General features: G+C 36.1%; 7 protein-coding genes across 7 annotated transcripts; 3 read left to right on the top strand and 4 right to left on the bottom strand.

Annotated features, from left to right (window-relative positions):
• Positions 1-25: 25 nt before the first annotated feature.
• On the bottom strand, positions 26-1,012 carry or55e1 (odorant receptor, family 55, subfamily E, member 1). The gene has a single exon (XM_062473506.1). The coding sequence runs from the start codon at positions 1,010-1,012 to the stop codon at positions 26-28; it is 987 nt and encodes a 328-aa protein (XP_062329490.1).
• A 17-nt stretch (positions 1,013-1,029) lies between these two features.
• Positions 1,030-3,110, bottom strand: LOC134029409 (olfactory receptor 52K1-like). The gene is made up of 3 exons (XM_062473505.1): positions 2,214-3,110; positions 1,721-1,741; positions 1,030-1,041 (listed from the first exon to the last, which is right to left on the bottom strand). The coding sequence occupies exons 1-3, from the start codon at positions 3,108-3,110 to the stop codon at positions 1,030-1,032; spliced, it is 930 nt and encodes a 309-aa protein (XP_062329489.1).
• Positions 3,111-5,322: 2,212 nt separating this feature from the next.
• Positions 5,323-6,273, bottom strand: LOC134029407 (olfactory receptor 52E8-like). The gene has a single exon (XM_062473504.1). The coding sequence runs from the start codon at positions 6,271-6,273 to the stop codon at positions 5,323-5,325; it is 951 nt and encodes a 316-aa protein (XP_062329488.1).
• A 3,251-nt stretch (positions 6,274-9,524) lies between these two features.
• Positions 9,525-10,450, bottom strand: LOC134029406 (olfactory receptor 52D1-like). Its single transcript, XM_062473503.1, is given in 3 exon segments — positions 9,525-9,603; positions 9,605-10,285; positions 10,287-10,450. Coding segments are annotated over 3 exon segments (924 nt in total).
• Positions 10,451-11,617: 1,167 nt separating this feature from the next.
• Positions 11,618-12,586, top strand: or60a1 (odorant receptor, family 60, subfamily A, member 1). The gene has a single exon (XM_062473502.1). The coding sequence runs from the start codon at positions 11,618-11,620 to the stop codon at positions 12,584-12,586; it is 969 nt and encodes a 322-aa protein (XP_062329486.1).
• Positions 12,587-14,260: 1,674 nt separating this feature from the next.
• Positions 14,261-15,229, top strand: LOC134029404 (olfactory receptor 10J5-like). Its single transcript, XM_062473501.1, has one exon. The coding sequence runs from the start codon at positions 14,261-14,263 to the stop codon at positions 15,227-15,229; it is 969 nt and encodes a 322-aa protein (XP_062329485.1).
• A 2,488-nt stretch (positions 15,230-17,717) lies between these two features.
• LOC134029403 (olfactory receptor 1-like) lies at positions 17,718-18,692 on the top strand. Its single transcript, XM_062473499.1, has one exon. It carries the CDS (start codon positions 17,718-17,720, stop codon positions 18,690-18,692), a length of 975 nt encoding a protein of 324 aa, XP_062329483.1.
• The last annotated feature ends 1,752 nt before the right edge of the window (positions 18,693-20,444 follow it).

The following is a 20,444-nucleotide window of genomic DNA, read 5'->3' as shown; positions in this document are numbered from 1 at the left end:
AGAATAACCAAAGGAATTGAAATGTTCACACATTAATACTAGATATTCTTACAGAAAAGACTTTGCTAACTCTCCTTTTTCTAAACATATTTAAAATACCTTTTCTAATTTCTTTAGTTCGGACTCCATATATTATTGGATTGATACTTGCTGGAAAAACAATGTACATCACCCCCAAAAAGGTGTTTACATCTGTCGGAATAGGAATATTTAGGTTGTGGGACAGAAAAGTAACACTGCCCACAAAATAGAAACAACTCATTACTATAAGGTGAGTGCCACAAGTGTGGAATGCTTTCCACCTGTTCTCCCCCACTGCTGCTCTCAAGACTGCAGTCAAAATCTTTATATATGAATAGATGATTACAGATATATCAATCCCCACAAAACATACAATCACAGCGAGTCCCATGGCATCATTTTTAGCAGTGCTGCCACAAGCCAGGCTAACAAGAGCCATGTGGTCACAGTAGCAGTGCCTGATGATGTTTAAACCACAAAAAGACAAAGAACCTGCTAGTCCAACCAGGGTCAACATCATAGAGCCACTCCTTATGACAGTGAAAACAAGCAATTTAAAGAACATGGACACGTTTATGATTTCAGCATAACGAAGTGGATAACATATGGCTACGTATCGGTCAACAGCCATTGCCAGTAGAATAGTAGATTCCACTGAGGACAGGAAGTGCGTGAAAAACATTTGCGTTAAACAGCCAGCTAATGAAATTTCATTCAAGTCAAAAATGAAGCTTAGGAGCATATTTGGTACAATAGTTGTAGCTACAACCATATCAACAACACATAACCCAGCAACTAGCATGTACATTGGGCTGTGGAGACTATCCGTAATTCGTATGACATAGATCAATGTTGAATTACAAGCTAATATAATAAAGTATGAAAGGAAAAGTGGAAAAGAAAATAGATGCCTGTACTTGTAGGTTTCTGGAAATCCCACAAATATGAACTTAGTGTGTGAAAAATTCATTCCCTGAATATCTTCAATCATGTTATTTTCAATGTTGTTTATTTCTTGACCTAAATGAAGCAATTCAAAGGAAAAACCAAAACAGGACATGAATACACAACATCTACAAAGTAATTATCAAGATACAACAGATACACATTACTATATATAGTGTACATTAGAGTAAAACATTCACCCAAAGATTTGCAATCAAGAAAGGAATTTACTTACTAAGTCACATTTTCAATAGCTAATAAATCACATACCCTTTGGATAATTCTCTAACTTTGTCTTGAGGTTGGTCAGCAGTAAAAGAGCCGTCCACCTAAGTGAACTCGCTCCCTCCACATTACGTTTTATACCAAAAATGTGGTCCCAACAGACATTAACAATCCCCTCCTGTCTACCATGGATACACAACAGTTCTCCTCCTTGCTGAGTATTTCCTAATGTAGCCCATTCAAAAGCCCCCAAAACACCAAGTTCCTCCAAAAACTTTGTTTGTGTATTCTGTCAGATTTCTGTACAGTGCTCTTGAATCTACCAAAACATTAGCCTAAGTCTTTTCCACTGAGTTTGGAATTAATTAAAAATAAGACCATTATTATTTAAAAAAATACTCTAGTATTATTTTTATTACTAACTATTTTTCATATCATAGGATCACAATTGAAGATGTATTTGATAATGTATAGAAGCCTGAGAATGGCTGAAGATTAAGGAAATATCCAGACTTAATTTGATTAATACAGCCAATCTAATTATGCTTCTCTAAGTTTAAGCTTTGGAGATGGTCTCACATGGTAGAAATAACGATCCCCATTCACTAATTGACTGAGAGACTAAATTGTTCCCAATGCACACCTGCCAAGGTATTGCAAGATCTCCTCTAGACTCAAGGCAAATTACCATAGACAAACCAATTAGCACTCCTGGATAAGTTGTTGGCTCAACATTAAAATATAATGACCCCAGAGAGATTAGTAACCTTTCAACCAGTGTGCCAATTAGGAGTTGTCTAGTTGAGCAAGAAGGTACAGAAATAAAAATAAAATCTTTGTGTGTAGGGTTAAAAAAAGTATACATGCCTTATATACATGCCTTATACCTGTCACACTTTCTTTTTATTTTGCTCAAAGTTTGCTATAAAAAAGTGTGGTCTATCCAAATGACTGAAATGTTATTTCATTTTGAGAAAACAACTGAAAATATTTTTGCATGTGACTAATTTATTTAAATGTACTTTTATCTCTTTGGTTCGAATACCATAAATGATAGGGTTGAAGCAACTTGGGAAAAGCAAATACATCGTACTAAAAAATGCTCGACCGCTCAGAGAAATATTATTCCTAATTCGATATGACAAGAAAGCCAGCAATGCAAAAGTTAACGACACACTCATTACAATGATATGTGTAAGACAAGTGTTCAGGACCTTGACATTCAAAGTACCAGACTTGTAGACAGTCACAAATATTATCACATAAGATGTAATTATGAAAAGAAAGTCTGTAGTGGGAATGGAAAAAAGCGCCAGCAGTCCAACCACATTGTTGACTGAGGTGTCACCACAGGATAACTGAACCACAGCCATACACTCACAAAAGCAATGCTCCAGTACGTTACTACGGCAATAAGACAATTTTCCAGCCAGGCTGATGGGCACAGTAATCATGATGATATTTCTTAGCACAGGTGCCACAACAAATTTCAGAAAACTGAGAACAGACATATATTTATGGTAGTGCAGTGGTGTACAAATAGCAAAGTATCGATCCAGTGCCATCCACATCAAAATGGTTGACTGAAAGGAACTAATGAAATGAATGCAGAACATTTGCACAAAACAACCTACTAGAGAGATTCCTCTCAAATTGAATAAGAAGCTTAGCAGCATGTTAGGGACAAACAATACAGGCAGGATCACCATCAAACCTGACATGAGACCTATTAATATGAACATTGGCTTGTGTAGAGATTTCTGTGATATGATGATGAACAAAAGGAAAGAATTTGCTGCAAGTGATATCAAAAACATGATGAAAAAAGGAAGAAAAAGAAATGGCCTCCATTCTGCTAGTTCAGAAAATCCATTCAAGACGAAGTCTGTGTGGGAGAAGTTCCTTCTTAAATATTGCATACTGCTGGTCAATTTCTTGATAAACCTGTGACATGACCAAGTGTTACAAGAAACGTTACAAGAAATACAACAACACATTTCTTCACATTCACAAACACAACCATAAGAATTTGGATCAACGGTTGTCTTCACATTGATATCTTGAAACTGTATTTTAAGAAAAATAACATGATGTTGATTTTAAGTGTAAACCTCTACAAAATAATATTCTAGACGTATCTGACTGAAATCTAACATTTATTTAATTACTCACCTAACAAGGTGTGCATCCCTTTTCTTGTACCCAGATAAACATACTTTGAACAAAGTTTGTTAAATCACATCCATTGTATTAAAGATTATGGCATTGTTGGCTCCTCGTGCAATAATTCCGACTCTATCCCTGTCTCACCCTAATAGACCTACCAAGTCCTTCACTACTTATATACTGTATACTTTTAGGTAGTCCCCTGATAGGCCTCACTGTTTATTATAACTTTCTGTTTGCACTGTATTTTGGTTATAATTAGGAATCTTGCTCTCCAGTTTTGGTATCATAATTGTATCCGTTGTGTATTCAAATACACATTAGTTCATGACTTGTTATTTTCATCATCATATTTTAACCAGAGCTTTCCTGATATACTGCAACTGGCAATTGCCTAGAAACAGGTCAGCGATACAAATATATACTCGATATAGAAAGTTTGCAAGTATTATTCATGTGTCAAGTTTTTGCCTTTGAAGTTATACATTTACAAATCAAATTGGTTGGTTTTGACAGTACAAATATCAAAATAATTTCAGTGACGCATTGTAAATAGGACTACATTTCCAATGCTTTTTGGAATTTTAGTTTGACTATACTGACATCTATTGATCACTTTAAATCAGGCACGTCTTTCTACTTGAATAAATAAGGGCTTGTATTTGTGTGTAATAACAACATAACAGTGTAAATCAGTGTATAACAACATCATAACAGTGTAATAACAGTCTAACAACAATATAATAACAGGGTAATAACAGTGTAAGTAGAAAGTAGACTGTTCTGTAAAGAATTTAAGGAGTTAAAGTTAAAGGTTCTCAGAAAAATAAATAGTTAAGTAGGTACTGATACCAGAAAAATCGACTAAAGTACAGTAAATAAGTCATTTGGCTTAGTTACTTCCCATCTCTGGGTAACAGTGTCTCTCTAGGGCTACAAGTGGAAGTGTAGATGATTCAGTTTTCCTCAATTCATCTAAAGGGTGAATGAAACATACTATCTCACAACATTTCAATGTCCATTTGAATATTCTGTCTGTTTAACCATAACGTACAAAATAAAAATAAACAAACACTTCTTACTTCACCTAATCAGGGATGTTGAGGTGAAGTCTGGGCTTCAGTTTGTGATGACGTCAATAAAGCTAAGCTTGTGTAATTGTCCTCTGCGTGTAGTATACCAGGGTGTCAGATGGCTGAGCGGTTAGGGAGTCGGGCTATTAATGAGAAGGTTGTTGGTTCGATTGCCCGGCTATGCCAAATGACGTTGTGTCCTTGGGCAAGGCACTTCACCCTACTTGCCTCAGGGGAATGTCCCTGTACTTACTGTAAGTCGCTCTGGGTAAGAGCGTCTGCTAAATGACTAAATGTAATATAAATGTATATCATGATGTGTATATGTGACTATATGATGTGGAGTTTGAACAAGTACTTTTTAGAACTACTTTTGTAGTTAGAGAAATGTAGGTAGCCTACCAGAGCTACTGAGGAAAACTGTAATCCCCAGCTACATCACATGCACAGGTACTTGCCTCGGGGAGAATGTCCCTGTACTTACTGTAAGTCGCTCTGGATAAGAGCGTCTGCTAAATGACAATGTAAATATGCTACATATGCTATGCTGGTAGATAAGGGTTAGATAATCTGCTTTGTCCTAAAATGTGCTAACTGAGGCAATTCAAATAATTCAAAGATGCAAAAGCTTTCATCATTTGTGGTGTGAATTGTTTTATTGTCTGGATTTTAACAAGCCACAAACGGGACATGTAACATAACACAAGTTACAGTCTTATCAGTTTGTATACAATACGTGCTATAAAGTGCATTTGAAAATACATCCCAGGGCTGCAGTATACTCATAGTGCAAAACACTACAAAATACAGTGAAAGTGCAAATACAGTAAATGTTAAGTAATACAGACAAGAAAGTTAATATATCGTAATCAATTCAACATACAACACATTATCAAGGACATGAAACGCCTTTTGATAAGTGTAGCCACGATAGTGCACGTTCTCTTATTTCTTTAGTTCTGATTCCATATATAATAGGATTTAAACAACTTGGGAAAAGCAAGTACATTGTGCTTATAAACACCCTGCTACTTTGTGAGATATTGTTTTTAATTCGGTATGACATAAAGGCAAGCAGGCCAATTATTAAACTCAAAGTCATTACAATGATGTGAGTGAGACAGGTGTTAATGGCCTTGACTTGGGACCTACCGGATCTGAACACAGACACAAATATGATCACATAAGATATAGTTATGAAAATAAAGTCAGCCGTAGGAATAAGAAAAACTGCAAGCAACCCAGTGAGGTTGTTAATGTAGATACTCCCACATGCCAGATGAACAAGAGCCATGTGCTCACAAAAGCAGTGGTCTATTACATTGGTATGGCAAAAAGACAATCTTCCAGCCAGGATAACTATTTGTATAATCAGAAGAGCATTTCTTATCAAGGGGGGAATTACATATTTCATAACATTGTTGATGGTCATGCAGTTATGGTAGTACAGTGGTGTACAAATAGCAAAATATCGATCCAGTGCCATCCATATCAAAAAAGTTGACTGAAATGCACCAATGAAATGAATGCAGAACATTTGCATGAGACAACCTGCCAGAGAGATTCCTCTCCAGTCGAGCAAGAAACTGAACAGCATGTTGGGGACAAAGAACACAGGGAGAATGAGATCTACAACTGCCATCCCAGCGATCAGAATACACATGGGTGTGTGTAGAGTATTCTGTGATATGATGATGAACAGGAGAAAAGAGTTGGCAGAAAGTGACAGTAAGAACATGAGCAGGAAGGGGGTGAAGAGGAAGGGTCTCCACTCTCCTAGTTCAGAGAATCCATTCAGGATGAAATCACTGTAGGAAGCATTCCACACCAAGTCCTCCTGCATGTTGCTGCAAGTGACAGTTTCACTTAGACCTGAGAAAAGAACATATAAAACGTGTTATTATAGCACTGTTGGGTGTGGAGCTAGGATTGATTTAGGCAAATTTGTGGATGACATTCCAACAATGTTTTCAGTTACAATATGTGATGGCTTGATCAAACCTGATTTGGCCTTTGAGATAACTTGTGATAGTCTGGAGTTCATTCACAACTACGCATCTTGCATCTAATTCCCATTGTTCCATAGACAAAATAACGTGGAGTAGTTATGGTATCTAATCTACTGATCTTAAGTCAACATGGGAAGCCTAGAACAAGTTTAAAGTTATTGAAAATTCAAAAGTATTGTGAAAATGGCAAATACCTTTGTATATGAACAAGAAAGGAATTACCTGATGGAGTGCAGATTCTGAAGTGTTAGTAGTAACACATTGAAACTACATGTTGCATGAAATCAATGCCAGTAACATAGCATTGTACAGTCTGAGTGTATTCATGTAGAGTACACAGTGAAAATCATATCAATGCATTCAACAGCTCAGCTTTATACAATTTCTTCAAGTTATTTCCTGTGTAGGCCAACCTCATGCAGGGACTTCCAGAAGAAACCCCAATGTTCCCCCAGACACTTCACATCAAATTTAGTATCTGGTCTGGTCATTGGACCACAGAATTTTGACTTACACCGCATGTTCCCAAAAGTACCCCCCCCCCTCCCCCTTCCAAAACATTTAAGCAACTCCCAAATTACTAGTGCTTGAAGGCAATACATTAATGTACTCCATTCATTCACTTAGATCATTTGTATTATTATTAATGCGATTTACTTATAAGTGACATTAAACAATGTTTTTAAGTGATGTTATCATTATCAACACATTTCAATAGTTATTGAACTTTAAAACTGCAATATGATGTAAATGAGTTGTTATGTTGCATCATGTTTACTGCGGGTCATTGTTTTTAATTGGAGACGTAGGGACAGGAGTCAGCAGAGACCAGCCTTAGTTTCTGCATCAACAGTGGCAGTAAACTTGTAGTAAGACCCATAGGGTCTCTAAGGTTTAAAGTGGACCTTTAGGAGGCATGTGTAGCCCTTTGGGACTGATTATCCTTCAACTTGGAATTAGACTTAGTATGACCACTAATTATCAACAGCAACCTTGGTTCTTTTGTTACAGTTTAATGTTAATAAGACTTTGTTTTGTTCAAGGACTTTGAGCAGACTGTAGATTGTTTATTTGAAACACTCTTGGAAGGGTAAAGATAAGTGGACATAATCATTGACATATGTAAATATTTCTGTTCCATTTACAGATCGCCTACTGTATAATTTGAAAATAGAGATTCTAGATGAGACATCGTTATTTGAACTGTGAATGGGTAGTCTACTCAAATGGCCTGTCAGTGCTTACTTTAGTCCGAGTATTACAGATAGTCAACCAAATAAACTCTCATATCCTTTTGTTCGAATTCCAGGAATGACTGGATTTAAAAGGGCTAACCTTGGGTCAAACTAAATAGAACATGCACATCAGGAGGAACAGCAATGACACTGTAGCCAAAAGATGCAGTCACATCACTTATAGGCAACAGAGATCCCAATTACATGAGTGGTCGGTGCAGGTGATCGGCCTATTGGAGGGAATTGTGAGGGTGATCCAAATATAGCAATACGTATCAGTATGTTTTGTATGTGTAAGCCATGAAACATGGTAAATAGTTAGTATACAGAAGCCAACAACTGCTACTGTAAAATGTGTTGTTTATAGAAGTACTACCACAAGCCAAACAAACCACGGAAGTATGCTCACAGACACAGTGGTAGAGAACGTTCGAAGAGCAAAACGGTAGTGGTCCTAACAGAGTCACCATTCCAGCAATCAAGAACATATTTCAGATTGCCATTATTAATCATTGCAGCATACAGGAAAAAAATAGCAACATAGTGATCAGAATCAGAATCAGAATCAGAATTCGGTTTATTCGCCATGTATGTTATACAAACACGGAATTTACTGTGGCAGGGAGGTGCAAAACACTAAACATATACAGATCTTAAATTAAGTAAAAGTACAAAAGTTTAACTATTTCTAAGAACTAAACAATCTAAGAATACAACAATTTAAATATAAAATAAAATATATATAAAAATAAGAATAATGAGCAGCGTGAATGGTCAACATAGTGCAATCGGATACTGAGATAAAGTGGCTTATGCATACCGAATTGCCATTAGATGGACTTATAATAGTTAAATAAGTGAATGAATGTCAATGGGAGTCCTTGGCCATGTTGATGAGGCCAGTAGCAGATGGAAAGAAACTGTTCTTATGGCGTGAGGTTTTGGTCCTGATGCACCGCAGATCTGTTGTCATGCCAAGTAAGATTGTCAACTGGAGGGATGGGCAATAAGTAAATGCTAACTGACTACACATACCTAAACCCGATGTACTATGTGTTGGTGACTACATTGATCCGTGTAGTCAGTGGGAACATTTTCATCAAAACTCATTCTCTCTCAGACTTGCTAATGCCACAAAAGTTGTTTCACATTGCATAGTTGCCGGCGCTTCTGACTGCAAAGTAGATGGTCTTGGGCTTGTTGTACGCACTGTAAATGCTGCTCTGATCCTAGAGAGGCCAAGCAACCAAACAAACACTGGAACTCTGGCTCCCTCTACTTGATGGGAAGTTACTTGCAAGATGGCGTCTGAGTTGCCCATGTAATTATGCTACATTACAATAGTGGCATGAAGACTATTACTCTTGGACAGGCAAATTGTTCATGGTGACCGAACACAAATGTTTGCTTGTGTGTATTCAACCAAAACAGTATTTCTTAAATATAGCCGAACATGCTGTTATATTCAACAGTAGACATGGGCACAGACCTGCATGTTTACAACAGAATAGGTTGTAATTTGATGGAAGTAACACTAGGTGGAGTAAAATCAGGCAAATACAAATGATTTGCTGTAACATGCATGGAATATTTAAATTTATTATATATAAAAAACATATGTAAATCACAGAGTTGCATTGCTGTCTACAGTTTGAAGGATTACATAAGTGTAGTCATAATAACAATTACAAGACATTAAGAAATTGTAAAGATAATGATTGTATACATCAGTAGCAGAGCGGGCTAAAGCAGGTCCCTTGATTGATCATCCCCAGTTATCAGCTCTCCCGGCTATAGGCATTGTAAATTTCAACAAAAAACACTTCGACATGGTTACGTCCTCTCATGAATTAAGGCCATAATTTGATGCAGAATCTTCTGAAAGATTCCCTAATCTTTGCTGTCTTCACCCCAAAAATGATGGGATTTAATAGGGCAGATAATCAAAAAGTAAAGAGACAGAAAAATCCGGAGTATCAGAGGAACATGTTGCATGTTAAACCGACTTTGGGCCACTTCAAATAAACAGCCCACAGCAAAATTCAGCAAGGACATTATATGTGGGATGCAAGTGTTAAGAGCTTTCTGCTGTGACTGTTTTGAAGAACTATAACAAATATTCAGAATTTTCGCATACGAATAAATAATTAGAATCAATGGAAGGCCTACTGATAAAAACATTGTAAAACTTCCATAAATATTATTCAATGTTGTATCTTCACAAGCCAACTTGACAAGTGAATAATTATCACAATAGATCTTAGCGATTAAATGTCCACACAAACGGAGTTGAACAGTCATTGAGAGTGTAACAGAGAACTTACCAAATGAATATATCCAGATGAATGCAATCAACAAATATATATGCATTGGAGACATAATTTCAATGTATCTCAAAGGATAACAAATGGACACATATCTGTCATATGCCATCACAGCCAGATTTGTTAACTCAATAGAAGCATATGTGTGGACACAGAATATCTGCAATATACAATGGAATCTAGAAATGTGGTGAACATCTAAAAGCATGTTATGAATAAGCCATGGGAAAAGCCCTGTGCTGCCATACAGTTCATTCACAAACAAACTGCAAAGTAGAAAATACATGTTCATGCAAGCTCCTATTAAAAATCACCAGTCCTATTGTGAGAACATTAAAAGTTATTACAGAAAAATACATAAGGATTAATAAGGTGAAGTAAAAGGGCCTCATGCTCCCCATATCACTGTAAGCAATGAGTTTAAACCATGTTAATTCGGATGAGTTCTCCATTTCTGAAAAAATATATTTTTTAAAGCAATCCAGTGAAGATAGGAAATCGTATTTTACATTAATATTACAGACATGAGGTCAACAATGGCCTTGCACTGGCCAGGACAAATGCAGATTTCTGTTTATTTATATTCTAAGAAGAGAGAGAGAGAGAGAGATAGAGAGAGAGAGAGAGAGAGAGAGAGAGAGAGAGAGAGAGAGAGAGAGAGAGAGAGGAGAGATTTTGAAACCATGAACTTAACCTGAGCACCTTTTTCCAATTATATTTCACTTTCTCAAAACAATTAGTCAGTGATCCTTTATTATTGCCTTTTAATTGTTAAACATATTCACATATGTTCACATATGTTCACATATTCTATATTATTATTCACCCACATGTGTTCCTGTTGTAACTGTCATGTATCAATGACAGTCCTGTATATAACAGTTGCTTTCAGTAGTCATGCGTAGCTTCTTGGAACTAATACTTATAAACCCAGAATTTGAAATGATTTTCAACCCATTCTTGTGAAGACGGGCAACACACAACACAAAATTACATTATATAGGATATTTTAATGATACATTATACATACAGATTGGGCTGTCTTTTTTCCCAATAAAATTAGGGTATTTTACAAAAGATAATTACATTAAATGAAAAGGAATGTCACTCGGGGGCATGGATAACCTGTCAAAAATAGCTTTTTTGGAACACTTTACAATAACTACACAACTAATTGTGTTTTTGGAATGAGCTGAACTGAAGGCTCAACTTGTAACCACACGACATGTTCGAATTCTCAGTAAATCCGTAAAGAAAGATGTGCCATAAGTCCTAAAAAAGTGGTAGGGAGAATGTGTGTGCGTGTGTGTGGAGGGGGGGGGGGTGATATCTATGGGTGAAACGTTCACTTGATGTAATGAAGGCCACGTCACTCTTGATGCATTTTGGAAAGTATATATAGTGCAGACAATGAAATTCTCTTCGAGGTTCCTGCTGCATTTGGTCAATCTCAGCTTGATTGTCTGTACTGTAAATTCTTCAGTATCATGTGTAGCCTATGTTGTTCATTGGTACGGTAAACCTGAATGTGTTGTGTGGTGATGTTAACATTTATTCTTGTTCACTTATAATTGTATATATCACAAATACTGTCCTGTGGTGATACAATTCTCTGGAATATGAATTTGACTTTTCTTCTGACAGCATATGGACCTCCAGGGCCGGTAAATAACGGAGTTTTTGTACTAACCTTTGTACTTTTTTGTCTCACAATATTTTCAAATCTTGTACTTATGTTTGTTATCTATGTTGATTCAACCTTACACAAGCCGATGTATATATTATTGTTCAACCTTGCAGTGAATGGACTGGTAGGCTGTACATCAGTCTGCCCTAAGGTAATGGAAAATCTGATTAAGGTTGTGCCTGACATTACTCATAAAGGTTGTTTATTGCAGGTGTTTTTTATTTATGCACATGCAGTAAGTGCTTATGCAATTTTAACTGCAATGGCTTATGACAGGTATGTTTCAATTTGTAAGCCATTGCAATACTATAGCATTATGACCCCCTTTAAAGTCAAATTGTTGTTGGTCATAGTAAATGTAATCCCTATTATCCTTTTAGCAATTCAAGTGTTCATTACCTCAAGTCTGCCTCTTTGTGGTTATATCATTGATAAGCTCTTCTGTGATAACCTGGCTATAGTTAACTTGTCTTGTGTTCAAAGTGCTGCAAGCAATGTGTTTGGTATTTTACTCACATTAATCTTGGTAGTTTTACCACTTGTTTTAGTAGTGCTGTCATACATCAGAATATTAATTGTCAGCTTGAAAGCCTCAAAGGACTCGCAAAAGAAAGCCTTTAGCACATGTGCCCCTCATTTGATAACTTTCATTAATTTCTCTGCAGCCATACTTTTCTCTGTTATTTATAATAGATACAGTGTTGTTTCTCGAGAGGTCAACATAATAATTGCAGCTGCGTTCATTCTGTTCCCTCCTTTGCTGAACCCACTTATTTACGGAATCAGGACCAAGGAGATCAAAACCGCTATTAGAAAAATCCTTAGAGGAAGAGTTTTTGGATTGTCCAATGACGTTGCACATTTAAAACCCAAACCTGTAATGGTGTCAAATTCTACTTAGAGCTGTAATGAAATCCTGATTACGTAAACCTACACTTCCTGCTAACCTGGACTGGTTATCTGACTCTCAATCTCTCTTATCTCAATACAGTGAAAATATACAGCCTGCCATGATTCGTACGGTAGCACATTTTTCTTGTTGTCATCTTCTGGTAAAGTAATACAGTTTAATCTCAGTTTATAGTCATTCCTTGGAAACAGTCCGTTTTATTTGACACATTCGTCCATTTTAAACAGTATTCCTGAAAGACTTGTGTTATGTCTGTTGGCATGTCTATAATAAAATGTTAAAAAAGATGACTTATGTAAGGCTCTTGGCATAACTGATGATGGATATCCTACCCTAGTCTGCTGTTATAGTAATGTCATAATTTATTAGACACTTTTATCCAAAGCATCGTAGGCAAACACATACAGACACACACACACACACACACACAGGGATTCCTGTAATTATAGATTACACCATGGTGTGGTTGAATACTCTATTTTGATTGGTAGCAGGGTGTCTATTATTTTATGATAGTATTCACCCAGGTCATGGTTTAAGCGGGATAATGCCCTTCGATGTGTCCATTATCAGAAAATAATGGACTCCGCGAAGGCAATCGTCCGGTGCCATTATCCCGTCAGGCATTATCCCTTACATAACATAGTGATACTACATAGAGTAAAAACATTGTAGCTACATAGGAAATGCTATGAAAGTTGATGGTATTAATTGTTAGCAGTAAGAAGGCACAGTATGGGGGAGGGGAGTAAGGGGTTAACAGATGAAGGTTTTGTGATTAAAACAAGATAAATGCTAACATCCCTGCAAAGTCCAACCTCCCCCATATTAAGTTTCACTTTTACCACTAAACCATAAGGACGTTTCTGTGTAACTACAATATTGTTACTATAGGTATTGCTATGTAGTTTATGTGACCTTGATGTAAGTGTTGCGATAACCTCTTTACCACTGGTTTTGTGACTATTTAAATATTTCATTTAGGTTTGGCACTTACTTATAATATATGAAAGTAAAATGATTGTATGTGTGAGTGGTACACAAATAATAAAGATACAAATATGAGTATGAAGTCACAATATGTGTTACAAACAAACTATATTTACGTCAAAGCTCTGTGTTTGAGTGCAATGTTAGGTATACAAAAAAATCATTTAAACAATCAATCCAATTAAAATCTGTGTAACCATATGTAACTACAGTATGTGTTTGAACTCTCCATATCCATGCAATACAATAAGACATATGAGTTATACAGTACATCCCCCAACAGTGTGTGTGTATGTGTGTGTGTGTGTGTGTGTGTGTGTGTGTGTGTGTGTGTGTGTGTGTGTGTGTGTGTGTGTGTGTGTGTGTGTGTGTGCGTGTGTGTGTGTGTGTTTGTGTGGGGGGGGGCGGGAGGGTTTGCTTGGCCATTTCACTCATGATGTGAGGAGGAAAGTATTTATAGTGCAGAAAATGAAATGCTATTCAAGGTTCCTGCTGCATTTGGTCAGTCTCAGCTTCATTGTCTGTACTGTAAGTTCTTCAGTGTCATGTGTAGCCTATGTTGTTCATTGGTACGGTAAACCTGAATGTCTGTTGTGTGGTGATCTTAACATTTATTCTTGTTCACTTAAAATTGTATATCACAAATATTGTCCTTGATCCTCAATTCTCTGGAATATGAATTTGACTTTTCTTCTGACAGCATATGAACCTCCAGGGCCGGTAAATAATGGAGTTTTTGTACTAACTTTTGTACTTTTTTGTCTCACAATATTTTCAAATCTTGTACTTATGTTTGTTATCTATGTTGATTCAAACTTACACAAACCGATGTATATATTATTGTTCAACCTTGCAGTGAATGGACTGGTAGGCTGTACATCAGTCTGTCCTAAGGTAATGGAAAATCTGATTAAGGTTGTACCTGACATTACTCTTGAAGGTTGTTTATTGCAGGTGTTTTTTATTAATGTACACGCAGCAAGTGCTTATGCAATTTTAACTGCAATGGCTTATGACAGGTATGTTTCAATTTGTAGGCCATTGCAATACTATAGCATTATGACCCCCTTTAAAGTAAAATTATTGTTGGTCATAGTCAATTTAATCCCTATTATCCTTTTAGCAATTCAAGTGTTCATTACCTCAAGTCTGCCTCTTTGTGGTTATATCATTAACAAGCTGTTTTGTGATAACCTGGCTATAGTTAACTTGTCTTGTGTTCGAAGTGCTGTCAGCAATTTATATGGTATAGTCATCATATCAATCTTGGTGGTTTTACCACTTCTTTTAGTAGTGCTGTCATATATCAGAATATTAATTGTCTGCTTGAAAGATTCAACAGACTCGCAAAAGAAAGCCTTTAGCACATGTGCCCCTCATTTGATAACTTTTATTAATTTTTCTACAGCCTCACTTTTCTCTGTTATTTATAATAGATACAGTGTTGTTTCTAGAGAGGTCAACATAATTAGTTCAGCTGCATTCATTCTGTTCCCTCCTTTGTTAAATCCATTTATCTACGGGATCAGGACTAAGGAAATCAAAACTGCTATTAGAAAAATCCTTAGAGGAAGAGTTTCTGCATGGTCCAATGACATTGCACATCTAAAATCCAAACCTGTAATGGTGTTAAATATTGCATAGAGTGGTACTGTATATCCAAACCTGATCTAGTCTGAGTTCATTTGAAGACAATCCTTCTATGGTTCAGTATGATAAACTTTGTGTTAGTCATACAAGGGAGCTTTACACTGTGTGGATCCTTATGTCTGTACACCCTGCCTGTGTGAAAAACTCAAACAAGTTAACGCAAATTATGTTGAATTGAATTGTGTAGCAATATTAGTTAAGACATTATCGACATTAATCCTGCCTTTATTATTGTCTTGCATTGTATACATTCCTGTATCAGTTGGACTCTAGACCTACCTTCTTGAGCAGAGCTCCAATGCTCAAGGTATTTCCTTTTTTTGTAAATTGTAAATAAATTGTGAAAATTAGTTTCTGAGTTTTCCTGAGCTGAAGTGTAATGAGTTAGCATGATCAGAGTTTATTGCCAACCAGTTCCTTTTGGACCCTGGTGCATGTGATTCACTTTAAGCTGAGCTGTAGAATGTGAAGAACAAAACATTTAAATTCAAGCTTTCATCTTCTTCTCTCATCTTCCATCCATGAACTAAACCTTGACTGCCAGCTAAAACCTGGCCTGAACATTTGACCTGAATCTCAAACAGTACAATACTCGACCATGATTTTTGTGGTAATACATCATACATTTTTGCAGTCTTCTTGTAGGCCTACAGTAGCACAGTGTATAGTTTCATCTCAGTTCATCTCAGTTAGATTTTGAGTCATCATTCTAAGTAGTCCATTTTATTTTACATTTAATGTAGTATTCCAAAAAACAGGCTTGTGTGTTTCTTTCTGTTTGGCATTTCTGTAATGATAATTATTTAAGGTTCTTGACTTGTTTGGATAATGGACACAGTAGTCTGCTGTTGGTCTGTTACTCTCGATCTCAATCATACAGTTTGAAGTAAGAACAAAAAAAAAAATGGTAGGACAAGCAGAACAGCTATCCATTTTTCTTGTAAAGTTGGATTGTTGATGGATCAAATTCAGGGGTCATGGCATGAGGAGTTCTGAGTCTTGGGAGAAATTACCACAATGACCCCAGGTGTCTAAAACCCACTGCCTCAATCATGTTTAAAAAAGACAAGATTGGCCTATTGGTGAATTACATTTACAAAAGAAAAGAAGAGCCCTGTGTTTTCACTGTGGTGTCTAAACAATCAGGTTTGGCCAACAGTTTTCACAATTAACAGTGTCAATGACATTTTCACAAACATTCTAATGCAATGTCAGAGGCAATGTGACAACGCAGCTTCCAAATGAACACATCCAAAGATAGAATAACAAACCACAAACTCTGGAAGGTGTTATTATGTTGTTATTTTGTAGTGGACGGCAAATACTGGAGAAAAATATCTGTCAAAGGACAAGATTGCTAATTTACAATTTTCATCCGCAGAGTGTGAGTACAGCACAAAAATTTGAAAGATGCAATGAAAATACAATGAGTGAAATATTATGGGTGTCTGTATTATTCATAAGAGAAGGAAGTCAAGTTATGGTTTCATATACAAATTATTTACAACATTCAAAGTATTGAGCCCCTAGGGGGGCATAAGCAAAAAAAATAGGAGACGAGAAATAATTATGTGTACAATCATATCCTATTTACTGTATGTGAACAGTAATGTTCTTTAAGAAAAGGAGTTAAATACAAAGAGGTAGTTTAGTAGTAAAAGGATGATGCTTTGATCAGTAAATCCATTTGCCAAATAATGCATTGTGAGTTGTGCTTTATATCCATAGCCTATAGTGCCAGCTCAACATGGCTAAAAGAGATCTTAATGTAAGTGTTGCAATAGCTTCTTTACCACTGGTTTTATGACTATTTAAATATTTCATTTAGGTTTGGCACTTACTTATAATTTATGAAAGTAAAAGGATTGGCTGTGTGAGTGGTACACAAATAATAAAGATACAAATATGAGTATAAAGTCACAATGTGTGTTACAAACAAACTATATTTATGTCAAAGCTCTGTGTTTGAGTGCCATGTTAGGTATACAAAAAAATCAGTTAAACAATCAATCAATAAAATTCAAATCCATGTAACCATATGTAACTACAGTATGTGTTTGAACTCTCCATATCCATGCAATAAGACATATGAGTCATACAGTACATCCCCCAACAGTGTGTGTGTGTGTGTATGTGTGTGTGTGTGTGTGTGTGTGTGTGTGTGTGTGTGTGTGTGTGTGTATGTGTGTGTGTGTGTGGGGGGGGGGTTGTTTTTGAAAAACAGCTTGGCCATTTCACTCATGATGTGAGGAGGAAAGTATTTATAGTGCAGAAAATGAAATGCTCTTCAAGGTTCCTTCTGCATTTGGTAAATCTGAGATTGATTGTCTGTACTGTAAGTTCTTCAGTGTAATGTGTAGCCTATGTTGTTCATTGGTAGGGTAAACCGGAATGTCTGTTGTGTGGTGATGTTAACATTTATTTTTGTTTACTTATAATTGTATTTCACAAATATTGTCCTTGATCCTCAATTCTTTGGAATATGAATTTTACTTTTCTTCTGACAGCATATGGACCTCCAGGGCCGGTAAATAATGGAGGTTTTGTACTAACCTTTTTACTTTTTTGTCTCACAACATTTTCAAATCTTGTACTTATGTGTGTTATCTATGTTGATTCAAACTTACACAAGCCGATGTATATATTATTGTTCAACTTGGCACTGAATGGACTGGTAGGCTGTACATCAGTCTGTCCTAAGGTAATGGAAAATCTGATTAAGGTTGTACCTGACATTACTTATGAAGGCTGTTTATTGCAGGTGTTTTTTATTAATGTACATGCAACAAGTGCTTATGCAATTTTAACTGCAATGGCTTATGACAGGTATGTTTCAATTTGTAAGCCATTGCAATACTATAGCATTATGACCCCCTTTAAAGTAAAATTGTTGTTGGTCATAGTCAATTTCATCCCTATTATCCTTTTAGCAATTCAGGTGTTTATTACCTCAAGACTGCCTCTTTGTGGTTATATCATTAACAAGCTGTTTTGTGATAACCTGGCTATAGTTAACTTGTCTTGTGTTCGAAGTGCTGTCAGCAATTTATATGGTATATTCATCATATCAATCCTGGTGATTTTACCACTTCTTTTAGTAGTGCTGTCATATATCAGAATATTAATTGTCTGCTTGAAAGCTTCAAAGGACTCACAAAAGAAAGCCTTTAGCACATGTGCCCCTCATTTGATAATTTTCATTAATTTCTCTACAGCCACACTTTTCTCTGTTATTTATAATAGAATAGAAAACAGTGTTATTTCTAGAGAGGTCAACATAATTAGTTCAGCTGCGTTCATTCTGTTCCCTCCTTTGTTAAATCCATTTATCTACGGGATCAGGACCAAGGAGATCCAAATTGCTATTAGAAAAATCCTTAGAGGAAGAGTTTCTGCATGGTCCAATGACATTGCACATCTAAAATCCAAACCTGTAATGGTGTTAAATATTACATAGAGTGGTACTGTATATCCAAACCTGATGTAGGCTGAGTTCATTTGAAGACAATCCTTCTATGGTTCAGTATGGTAAACTTTGTGTTAGTCATACAAGGGAGCTTTACACTGTGTGGATCCTTATGTCTGTACACCCTGCCTGTGTGAAAAACTCAAACAAGTGAACGCAAATTATGTTGAATTGAATTGTTTAGCAATATCAGTTAAGCCATTATCAAAATTATCCTGCCTTTATTATTGTCTTGCATTGTATACATTCCTGTATCAGGGGGTAGGCCTACCCTCTTGAGCAGAGCTCCAATGCTCAAGGTATTTCCTGTTTTTGTAAATTGTAAATAAATTGTGAAAATTGGTTTCTGAGTTTTCCTGAGCTGAAGTGTAATGAGTTAGCATGATCAGAGTTGATTGCCAACCAGTTCCCTTTGGACCCTGGTGCATGTGATTCACTTTAAGCTGAGCTGTAGAATGTGAAGCACAAAACATTTAAATTCAAGCTTTCATCTTCTTCTCTCATCTTCCATCCATGAACTAAACCTTGACTGCCAGCTAAAACCTGGCCTGAACATTTGACCTGAATCTCAAACAGTACAATACTCGACCATGATTTTTGTGGTAATACATCATACATTTTTTGCTTGGCTTGTAGGCCTACAGTAGCACAATGTACGGTTTCATCTCAGTTAGACACAGTTAGGTTTTGAGTCATCATTCTAAGTAGTCCATTTTATTTTCTTTCTGTTTGGCATTTCTGTAATAATAATTATTTTAGGAGTTCTCAGAGTCTTGGGAGAAATTACCACAATGACCACCAGGTGTCTAAAACCCACTGCCTCAATCATGTTTAAAAAAGACAAGATTGGCCTATTGGTAAATTACATTTACAAAAGAAAAGAAGAGCCCTGTGTTTTCACTGTGGTGTCTAAACAATCAGGTTTGGCCAACAGTTCACAATTAACTGTGTTAATGACATTTTCACAAACATTCTAATGCAATGTCAGAGGCAATGTGACAACGCAGCTTCCAAATGAACACATCCAAAGATAGAATAACAAACCACAAACTCTGGAAGGTGTTATTATGTTGTTATTTTGTAGTGGACGGCAAATACTGGAGCAAAATATCTGTCAATTGACAAGATTGCTAATTTACAATTTTCATACACAGAGTGTGAGTACAGCACAACAATTTGAAAGATGCAATTAAAATACAATGAGTGAAATATTATGGGTGTCTGTATTATTCATAAGAGAAGGAAGTCAAGTTATGGTTCCATATACAAATTATTTACAACATTCAAAGTATTGAGCCCCTAAGGGGGCATGAGCAAAAAAAATAGGAGACGAGAAATAATTATGTGTACAATCATATCCTATTTACTGTGAACAGTAATGTTCTTTAAGAAAAGGAGTTAAATACAAAGAGGTAGTTTAGTAGGAAAAGGATGATGCTTTGATCAGTAATTCCATTTGCCAAATATGCATTGTAAGTTGTACTTGTTTTATTCTTAATAAAACGGTCAGTGTTTTATGTCAGCAGTTTTTTGGGACTACAAATTGAAACCGGGCATCAATCTATCGTGTAGATCTACTATGAAAAGTTTCTTTATTTTCATTGGTAGTTTTTGGGGATGTTGTTTGCTTTCAGTCTACATTTGCAATGCATGAAAACATTGCAGATGTGACACAAAATCGATGATCAGAAAAAAGCTGTATGTATATAGGGAATAGAAGTGTTATAAAATAATGTCATAAAG

The sequence above is a fragment of the Osmerus eperlanus genome, chromosome 11, assembly GCF_963692335.1.
Source record: "Osmerus eperlanus chromosome 11, fOsmEpe2.1, whole genome shotgun sequence".
NCBI classification, from domain to species: Eukaryota; Metazoa; Chordata; class Actinopteri; order Osmeriformes; family Osmeridae; genus Osmerus; species Osmerus eperlanus.
The sequence above is the reverse complement of the archived record's forward strand: the minus strand, read 5'-3'. Positions and strand labels throughout refer to the sequence as shown.